At 41.7% G+C, this 10,534-nt stretch overlaps 1 protein-coding gene across 1 annotated transcript in view; it reads right to left on the reverse strand.

Annotated features, from left to right (window-relative positions):
* dnah2 (dynein, axonemal, heavy chain 2) overlaps positions 1 to 9,025 on the reverse strand; it is a gene marked incomplete at its 3' end in the record, with an annotated part of 57,626 nt that extends 48,601 nt beyond the window's left edge. Inside the window, exons 1-19 of the mRNA XM_084549505.1 lie at positions 8,778 to 9,025; positions 8,533 to 8,554; positions 7,281 to 7,583; positions 6,921 to 7,177; positions 6,524 to 6,750; positions 6,368 to 6,398; positions 5,279 to 5,436; positions 4,711 to 4,798; positions 4,258 to 4,479; positions 3,787 to 4,095; positions 3,493 to 3,675; positions 3,115 to 3,344; positions 2,609 to 2,755; positions 1,825 to 1,981; positions 1,477 to 1,586; positions 1,160 to 1,289; positions 754 to 942; positions 280 to 424; positions 4 to 196 (exon numbers count right to left, since the gene is read on the reverse strand). Coding sequence (XP_084405631.1) covers positions 4 to 196; positions 280 to 424; positions 754 to 942; positions 1,160 to 1,289; positions 1,477 to 1,586; positions 1,825 to 1,981; positions 2,609 to 2,755; positions 3,115 to 3,344; positions 3,493 to 3,675; positions 3,787 to 4,095; positions 4,258 to 4,479; positions 4,711 to 4,798; positions 5,279 to 5,436; positions 6,368 to 6,398; positions 6,524 to 6,750; positions 6,921 to 7,177; positions 7,281 to 7,583; positions 8,533 to 8,554; positions 8,778 to 8,927 — 3,251 coding nt within the window. The 5' untranslated portion in view covers positions 8,928 to 9,025. The remainder of the gene's footprint in view (positions 1 to 3; positions 197 to 279; positions 425 to 753; positions 943 to 1,159; positions 1,290 to 1,476; positions 1,587 to 1,824; positions 1,982 to 2,608; positions 2,756 to 3,114; positions 3,345 to 3,492; positions 3,676 to 3,786; positions 4,096 to 4,257; positions 4,480 to 4,710; positions 4,799 to 5,278; positions 5,437 to 6,367; positions 6,399 to 6,523; positions 6,751 to 6,920; positions 7,178 to 7,280; positions 7,584 to 8,532; positions 8,555 to 8,777) is intronic.
* Between the last annotated feature and the right edge of the window lie 1,509 nt (positions 9,026 to 10,534).

The following is a 10,534-nucleotide window of genomic DNA, read 5'->3' on the forward strand; positions in this document are numbered from 1 at the left end:
TACCTGTGTATATCTGCATCAAAAGAAGATACTGGGGTGTTGAGTCTTCGGTAGCGTTGTATGAAGGAGTCCTTATTAATCTCCCAGATGTCTCTGTATTTATCCCAGGACTTCAAATAAGCCTGCAGGTGACTGGCATTGGCTGTCATCCCTGTGGAAACTGCAGCCTGAATCTTTTTTATCTCCTCGTCTTGCTCTGAAGGATTGAAGAAGATCAGACATGCTCCGACAGACATGGTCATATATGCAGTAAATACTATACACAAATGAAGTTCTAACCTATGTTGACGTGTACTGGATTCTCCTGAGACCCTTTGCAGGAGAGAAGTTCGGGGAGTCGTTTAAATTCGGAGACGATGTTGATGAGCTGAGGCATAACGTTCACAATCTGTGCAAGCTTTGCAAGACTCGGGGAGAACTCCACCTGTCAAAACAGACACACACACACACACATATGGCCACTTACTTTTCTTTCTTAAAAGATAATAAATATTTTATTTGTCACTGCTCAAAGGAAGGGAGACTATGACGTGCGAAAAAGGACTTATGGCCCCCAGAGAAAGAACCAGACATTCATGCTTGCCACAGTCTACTAAAAAAAAACCTGTGTTTGTATGATCTATGCTTTTCTTTCCTACTCTGTGGAATGTAACACAATTTTGCCTTGAATGAACATCCCTATTATATTAGACATGTCCAAATACACTGTAACCATTACGTGATCAAATCTGATTAAAAGGGGATAGGTGGTACCTTGGGTGTGGTTTGGGGAGAGGCCTGGTTCATTTCTACAAGGACTCTGAACAAGGGACTGGATGACGCCTTGTTGTAACCATTGATGGCTCTGGACAGCTTCCTCATGGTGTGCTTAATGTTGCTTCTGAGAGCTCCCTCTATCAAGTGGTCCACCTTCTCTACGTAGGTCACCCAGTGCTCCTGGACCTTAAACACCACGGTAGAAATTCACACACAAGGCACAAAACTCTGAACCAATAAAGAACTTGCCTCTTCTTTCACGACCTTGCATCATTACTTTCTATCACAAAAAAAAAAGTAAATCGACAACATGAATCCTATAAATATAACACGCTACATTTTAAACATGCAGGAACATTTCTCTAGCAGTAGTACAGGAATGATAGAACAACACAACAAATACCTCAGGTCCATCATTAGCAAAGATGTTGTGGATGCTCATCATGATGTCAACAATATTCTGGTGTGCCGTGTGCAGTATTTGGAGCTGACTTTGCTGGTGAGCCTTCTGCTCATCCTCAAACTCAAGGTCCCTGAAGTACAGTGGTGTGAAGTGTAAAAAAAAACAAACACACAAAACTTGGTGAATGTACATTGGCAAAGCATACGAATAACATGGAATGTATGCAACATGTCATAAAATGTGGTTACCTCAAAATATAGCAAATACTATCTGCATACTTCACACTGTATCGAAATAAATCACATATCTATTGTCACCTGTACACAGTCTTCCCATCCAGTCTGATCAGCAGTGCTTCACTAATCTGGCGGCAGAGGTTGGAGATCGATAGATTGGAAGCTTTGTAACCATCGACTATCAACAGGACCTGGAGTGATGTTGAGACGAGAGGTAAGGAGAGAAGAAGAGACAAGGGGAGACGGTCAGTGAATGTAATCCACTGTGGTGTTTAATACAAAAGAGGTTCCAGCTAAGGTAAACATGAATGTAGCTACTTTAATGTCAAAACTTTCCATTCATTCACTTTTGTAACCTGTAGGTCAACACTGGCCAGAGTCTGAATGTCAGTAGGCGGTATCTGTAAGTGGTGAACTGCATGTTCCAACCTTGTCGACGTGCAGGAGACAGTCACGGATGAAGATGTTGGAAGATCCTTTAGACAGCCACTGGAGCTTGGTGAGACCCGGCTGAATCCTTCGGTCAATGAAAGTAATTCGTTCCCGAAACAGACCCAGCTCGTCGTCAGACAGCATTCCAATGATCCTGTCACAGACAAAACAAAAAACAAACAACACAAACTGGTCACAAGGTAGGTGTGTTTTGTTTGATCTCCTGAAATATACAACAAAGAGAAATCAACAACCAATCAATTTCTTGTATCTTGATTATTTTTTCCAGAGCTGTCAAAATATTTTACTTTTGAAAACTGCGATATAATGCGCGGAACAACACAAAAACATATGAACAAATGGCAAAACAGTCAACAAAAATTATGACTCCCCGCTACTGTAAAATAACATCAATCAAGCGAAGCAGCGACACTGCAGAATGACCATGTTATTGGTTCTTTACTTGATTTTAAAATGCATTTTGTGACACACAAAAAAAGCAAACAGCGAGACAGATTGACTGTCAAACCTGCGTGTCCAAGGAGTCCACTTGAGTTTAGTTTCAGTTGCTGTCTAGGTCACATCCATTAGAAGGTTAAAGGGTTTTTGATTTTGTAGAAAACAAAATGTCCCAGACCACCTGAGCCAGTTTGTTTTGTGGGGTCAGATCACAATTACTCACGATGCATTTTAATACCGGTGTAAATCTAAATTGTCTGTTTCGTGTTGCAGTTGTCTTCATTCCTTGGTCTGTGTGTGTGTGTGTGTGCATGTGTCTGACCTGTTATAGTCCCTGATCAGCAGCAGTACTCTTTCCCTCAGGCCTCTGAGGTCCTCCCTGTCTTGGTAAATGTCAGATACACACTGGGGAATCTCAAACTTCAGTCGATCCCAGTAGTGGATTTCTGAGAACAGATTCAACAGGTTGCTGGGAAAAAAAAGAAAAGACAACAACAACATTGCATTAACATTTGAAGAGAAAATGTTTTGCTGACTTTTTAATGCAGAGGACAGATTTCTGTATTTAATTAAATGTCTAATTTGCACCTGTATGTGTGAATATTTACAGGAGAGAGCTAAACAGCATTTTTTTTTTCTTCTAGTTTTTACGTGAACTTATTGTTTAATATTATATTTCTGTGTTAAACTGATACTAAAGTTTAAATGTCTCTCTGATTTAGCCATGGCTGCAGCACTGACTTGCAGCCTCACAGCTGGTCTTAAGTGCACTACATTGTGTTAATGTATGCTCAGACAGGAAAGCCTCGTATTCCTTGTTGTGTGGGCTTCTGTTTGACCCACTTGTCAAAGTTGATGTCCAGCTTTGCTGTCTTGTCCTTGCGGCGCACCATGAGCGGCTGCTCCAGTTTGTTGAAGTATTGTCTGTCCAACTTCTGACTCCACTCACTGAAGTTCTTCCTCACCATCTCATCCAAAACCTGGACTGTCTGTCCATAGGTGAAAAATGCCTGCTTGCGAATGTAGGAATCAGGCATGAAGTGGGCCTTCTGAAGCGCCTGGAGGGGAAGGCGTGCAGACCAATAATGAAGAAGTCAAGGAAGGAGGTGAAACATTATACACTGCTTATTGTATGTAATGGCATGAAGTAACCAGTGTGTACCACAATTAAACTGATTGGATTACGGTCAAGGCTAATGGACTCACCTCCATGGGTCTCTCTAGGCGACGTCTAAGGGCTCTCACCCAGTAGGTATGGGCTACCATGTGGGGCATACCGTCAGGAAAACACTTTGCACTCTGGTTCAACTCCTTATTCACCATTCTTAGCTCCTTGTTAAAGATATTGTACACTTCTTCTACCTTCTCTTCTGTGAAGCGTTTAATAGCCTGTGATGGAGCAAATTTATGGAAGGAAGGGAGTAAACGTAGGACGGTAAGAGAAGATAAACAAGAAGTGAAAGATAAATATTTCGTAGCAAAGAAAACAGACAGAGGCACCTCACGAGTAGACGTTGATCTGAAAATATCCAGAAGCCGAACTCCTTCCTCAACTGTGTTCACCGTCTTAAATACTGAACTCATCAGGTTTTGCATCAACATTTCCAGATCCTTTACCAATGCAGAAAACCTGCGTGTGTACACACATACACAAAATAACATATTCACACATGAAAATACTTGGTAATCAAAAATACACTCAAATAGAAGAGCAGACTGAAGAACAGTGAAAACATTATATACTGTGTAATGCCACAGGCTTTTAGGGAGCGGGATGGGAGAGCCTGAGTAGCTGTGATTTGCTGATCTCTAATGAGATGTGGTGATAGTGGAGCTTCCTGGATTGGTCACACCAGACGATGCTTTCTATAGCGAGATATCTCACTGAATTTATATTCCATATCATTACAGAATACTAACAAATGCATTATACTTGCATACTATTATGCTAGTCTTAACTTGAATGTGTTAAAGGTAAGGGATCAACCTCTTGAATTTATTGCCCCAAGTGATATCCTTAATATCAAGGATCCCCTTGTCAACCGAGCGGAGGTCCTGCAGGCCACGGTGGAAGTTGTCTTCTATGTCCAGGAGGTTGCGGGTGAACTCTGGGCCTTCGCAACCGCTGAAGCATGGCAGAGCCCTCTGCTGACCATCCTCCCAACGGGCAAACTGATTCTGGCAGTCACAGACCTGAGAGAGGACAAGAGAAACCACAAATAAAATAAAGACCTAATAGACGTCATCTATCTCATATAAATTACATTCAGCAGCTAGTGGTGCTTCGTCATAAGAAAATCTAGACTATGTTCAGCAATTAATAACAAGGGAGCTAACACGGTCTGAGCGGGATTTCAGGATCATGAATTTACTAATGTGTGGAGATGTGAATTGTCTCATTATGTGTTGTGAGGAATAATTTACCTCCAGCAGGTCTCTGAGCCTCTGAATAAAAGTCTCAATCACCACGAAAAACATTGTTTGGTCCAGGACCCATCCCTTTGGAGAATACCTATATAAAAGCAAGGGAAGAGTAGGAGAAAGAAAAAAGCACAAGGACAGAGATAGTTGAAGGGCGTAGAGGAAAAATGCTACTGCACAAAACAGCAAAGAGTTTAAAAACAAAAAGCAAGCTGTTGGAGTGAAATAAAGTTATCCACTGATTAAGAATAAGCCCCGTGGCACAGGTCGTCTCTGATCTGCTTCTGAATTAAAAATCGCTTGTCTGGGAGTAATTTGGTTACTATCCCACCACATATAGTATGTGGAACAAACGCCAATAAGATCTGAAGTCATCTTAGACCCAAATCCACTCAAAATGTAGGCCTTTTCATTTTGCTCAATGTCCTTCAATGTATCTGTTCCTCTCTGCATTGAAACCACTTTTTACATTTCGCCCAACTATCAAGAGAAGCAGTGAATTACAATATATACATACATTTTAAAAATGAAGACTTTATAAGAACATAGAGGACGGTATAATTTCTCCTACTTGTGGTGGATCTGAGACATGTGCAGGTAAATTTCCTTCCAGGACAGGCAGCACTGTATACAGTCATGGATGATTTGCTTGCTGGATATCACATATCCCTCAAAAATCCTGTCCAGCGAGATGCTTTCAGAGCACAGGCGTATGATCTCGTTATTTATCTGCAACAACAGCAGAAAAAAAACTCTGGTTACATCGTATTTTTTTTATTTAAATAATTATTTAGTGACTAACTTAAAGGAACCGTATGTAGGATTGTGGCCAAAACTGGTACTGCAATCACTTTCAAAATACTGTAGAACGGTGTATCCCCTCAGCCTCCCCCCTGACTCGAGGTTGCCAGCTAAGCTGCAGGATCCAGCAGGAACGTAGGCTGCTACAAGGAGCTTCCAATGGCAAGTGACGAGTCCTACACAGTAAGTTTTTTTTTCTGTTAATAAAGTTTAAGCTTCATGAGAGATGTTTTGCGAAGTAATTATGTATCGCAAAAATTTACTAATGGCGATCAGCCAAATATTTCGTAAAGACGTACTGTAATACCACATTTCAGTCGGAACATAGATTGTTTTCATACCCTGCTAGTGGTGCGATATAAAGCTTTTTATGAACGCATTTAGCACGGGCGACCATGGAAAATCCACTATCTATATGTACGGAAGCACGGGGCTTTTAGCCTATACCAACAAACATGGTAGAATATAGCATCCAAAAGTCGAGGGTCAATTCCATGCCATTCCGGACTTTGTCACAACGTATTTCGGATTCATAACGAGGTCTTTTAGGTTTAGTAACGTTATGTTTCATCCGACACGTTCGTAGCTGCAGCTGCGGTAACTAGAGCAGAGCTGGCAACCCGGAAGACGAAACTCTACTGACTTCGTGATTGGTAGATAGCTGGAGGGTGGCGCCTCAGACCAAAACACAACATGACAACATCAACATCAGTGGAGGGCTGCAACTCTCACTTTTAAATGACAATATCCTGGCCGGACCACTGTTGTCAGTGATATAAGTATTTGAAATGAACATGATTTCTTCATGTCTAGTGACATATCAGGGCCATTTTATGATTAATTGAAATACATTTCTTACATATGGTTCCTTTAATGCCTTTTCTTTGCTTCTGGTTAAATTTATCTTGCCCATAAGTGGAAGAGGTAAAACCTATAATACTTCTTGTAAAGAAAATCAAAACAATAGCAGGTGCTACTCTATATAAATTAAAGAGCTATGGTGTGAGTGCACTACTCCCATTGGTCTGATGTTGTTATATCCGAGTGTACCTTACAGAAGAGGCCAGTAATTCTCCCACTGGTGTTGTAGTAGGTGGAGTTGACCCAGATGACACGAATGAGATTGACAATGTGCGGCAGCTTGGAAGCAACTTGGGTAGGCTTGAGCCGGGCAAGCTCCTCACATGGCTCCTTCAGTATGGACAAGTAGGAAAGGTTTGACTGGGCCTGCAAAGAGCAATCCTGGACAGCACACACGCAATAAGGAAAGATGTCAAGAATCTAGTAGGTAGAACAGATTCAATAACGCTCTAAACAACACATATATAGTAGCAATACCCAGTACGCTTTAATCTAAATGAATCCTGGATTTATGAATTTGTTCAGACATGTTTATTGCGCCCTGCCCATACCTGTATTTCTCTGGCCAGTTTACAAAAACGTTGCATGTACAGAGACTTGGCGAGTTTCAGGATGTTCTGGATGTGCTTGACCCCTGGCCTTTGCAGCTGCTGGCTGATGTCCAACAGCTTGGCAGAGCACCTCTTCCAGAAAGCTATCTCCTGCAGTGGACCACAGTTGTCCCTCAGCTTCACTATTTCTTGGGCATTTTGCAGCTCCTTGATCTGATCGGTCCAGTGGATCATAACAACTAAAACAGCAAGGATTAGTAAGTGGAAATGGGGAAATACAGGTAGTGACAAATAAAGACAAGAAGAACCAAATAGGCCATTTTCACATGGGAGATTCTGCTTATATCTATGTTAGTTCACTTAAATGGCTTTCTAGGACTCTTAATGAAACCAATCTCCAATAAAAATATGGTCTGCGACAGATGTAAACAGAAAGCCACCCCCTATATATATATACACACAAAAAGAGGTCTTTAAACTCACTTTCCATTCTCTGTACCAATTGCTTGTCCTTGCTGGCGTCCTCAGGACTGAACTGCAGGGCTTCCATTGGGATGTAGAGCACCGTTTTGTCCAACTTCGTATAAATGTCATCTGTGCAAGAACAAAATATTACAAGTGCATGTTGCTCAGAGAAACGTTCATTTACCCACCCTGTGCATCCTCAACCAATCAACAAGTCAAGCGTCACATGTGCCTCGTGCTTTTCAAGATTTCTAACAAACAACTAGGTGTTAAGTGTCATGTAACATCATCAGTTTGTATCATAAGAGTCCACATGTACGCTTTAGTCAGATATGTGTATCTATGACAGATGTATGTTTATCTTGCTGTTCTCTTCTCTCTTTCTTCTGTCTGTACCCGGCTGGCCTTAGGCAGATGGGTCCCTCCATATGAGCTGGGTTCTGCTCGAGGTTTCTTCCTGTTAAAAGGGAGTTTTTCCTTGCCACCGTTGCCTTCAGGCTTGCTCTGGGGGTTTCAGGCCGGGTTTTTGTAAAGCGTCTTGAAACGATTTGTATTGTTATTGACGCTATATAAATAAAACTGAATTGAATTGAATTGAATTGAAGTGCAATCTGTCGATGATGGCTTCGTCCTGCATTTAGAAACATCTTGTAAATTCCACTATGTGCTGCACTGCAATAGAAACTATTTTTTGTCTGCATCAGAAAAATGTGTGAGTGTGGGAAGGAACCATATTTAAAATGTTTTTAATTCTTGGTGGACTAGCTAATAAAATCATAATTTTGTTAAATACCTGTAAACAGAAACCAAGAACCATCCGTTTCACACCAGCCACAAACATCCCATACTTTTAAAGTGACTTTTCTCACAATCAGCTGGCTTTTCAGCACCGCCGGGCAAATCAATTCCATTTTCACTATTTCCAGGAAAATGCCAAATATATTACACGGATGAAAGTGATCGAAGGTCTGAATTTTCCTCCCAGTGCCTGCATGTTTTTTTTTTTTTCTGGGTGGTCCAGCTTTCTCACACAGTCCAAAGATGTCAGGTTGATTGGTTATTCTGACTCTGATAGGCCATGAGTGTGCATGCAAGTGTGAACTCTGTGTTAGCCCTGGGATGGACTGACAGCCTGTACAGGGTGTACCCTGCCTCTCTCCAGATGCCAGCTGGGATATAGTCCAACAACTCACGACCCTTTACAACATAAGTAATTATAAATAATGGATGGATGGAGAATGAGTCAGATTTCATTTAGGCTAGGTGGGACATAGGCTAAAATGGAAACAGATAAGTCAATTTTGTTATACTGATTTAATGATTCATACTACTGGATACTTATACTTACCATGTATAGTGGTTTAAAGTGAAACCAGTCTAGATCAAGTTCACAAAATGTTGAACTACTTGTCCAGAGTCTCCTCTGATGAACCCACCTGTAAGGCTGGCAAGGTAACAGTGTATGTCAGTCGTATAGCTGTCCTTGATGCTCTTCTCCATGTAGGTGCTGAGGGCAATTGGGGGCACGTGCGAACTGGTCATGTCATGAAGCAGCCTCTGAATGGCGTCCCCCTGAACGGCGCCAACCTGTACGGCCAACTCAAACGTCTCCACAGTGATCACGGCTCCGGGCAAGCGGATAAAATAGAACAGCTGTTGTACTTCCCCTTCCTGTTAAAGTAAATTTTAGATGAAGGAAAAAATATGTAAAAAGACAGCAAAACTGTTTACACCAAGGAGGAGAAGCAGGACTCCAGGTTTTCTGACAAGGTGAATTAAACTGATTAAAGAACAAAAGGTTTGGTATAGCTCTCTCTTAACACAGCTCATTTATATTATTAAGGAAATGACTGAAGAGCTTGTGCTGTACCGGTAAAGACTGGGAGTATGTCACCCACAGCCCGGCCCCGGTGACCACGTAGACCACCATGGCTGCGATGGAGGTGTCCTCAATGAAAGCGTCCAGAGTCTTCTCATTCTCCTCTGTCCATGTGTCCTCCCGTACGCCATAACAAACCGCATAACGTTTAAACAACTGTCCGTGGATGGAGAGACGAGAATAGGAGCAGAACAGAGAGTAAAAAAAGTATTTATTAAGCTGGTAAATTGTCTGTGCACAAGCCTCAAGACAAGGAAGAAACTTCAAATTGCAAATTAATAAAAGAACTGGTGTTACCTGACGAATAGGTTTTAAGTATTCATCTTCTGTGTCCTCCAAGCTTTCGTCTTTATCCATGACTGCTACAGGACAAACAGATAAAATAAATATTTATGGTAGTTTTATATAGCAAAATTATTATTTGTTGTTCTCTTTACACCTGTGCCGCATAATATGCTATGCAAATTCACAAATGAACCTTAAGAAACAACCTAAAGTTGCTCTTTAGTCTTACACGTTAGCTTAAAACATGTAGCGTTAGCTAGTTTGCAAACTTTTAGCAACGTTTACTTCGCGAGCTCTCAGACAACGGTCCCCCGCGCGCACAAATGTCAAACGACAACGGCAAAGCATCCTTATTCTAACCTTTTTACGGTGCGAGACGACAACTGTACACGGGTGGAAACAAAAACTTTTAGTACATTCTTGATGGTAGACACGCTAATTTTGCTACCTGGTCCTTAAAGTCAAACCTGCTGCTGCGGCGCTGTGTGTATATATATGTGGGTAAGTCACCATGGAAACGTTTGGTTGCCTGGGGAACCGGACCTAACCAGCGCGCACGTGTTGTTAGATGCAGCCTGACACTGGCACACACACATAACAACGGCTTTAGGAGCAACTCAACAAAACATGAAGAACAGCACAAGGTGTTGACCTGGCCTCCAAATTCACTAGATCCCAAACTGATCAAGTATCTGTGGGATGATCCGCAGAGGACGCTCCCCTCAAAGCCCCCCCCACTAACAACATCCTGTTACCAGACACCACAGGACACCCTCAGAAGACCCATGTCCATTCTCTGATGAGTCGGAGAGGCAGGTGGTCATAATGTTATGCCTGATCAGTGTATACAGGTGATGTAGACTGCACTGTTATATGTGAGCAAGATAAATAAGTGTATATATGCATATGACAGTATTTGCAGAGATAAATACTTGTGCAAAGTGATATAGACACTATTCCATATATGTCTAAATTTACTAAAGCC

Source organism: Chelon labrosus (genome assembly GCF_963514085.1).
Source record: "Chelon labrosus genome assembly, chromosome: 1".
Classification (NCBI taxonomy): domain Eukaryota; kingdom Metazoa; phylum Chordata; class Actinopteri; order Mugiliformes; family Mugilidae; genus Chelon; species Chelon labrosus.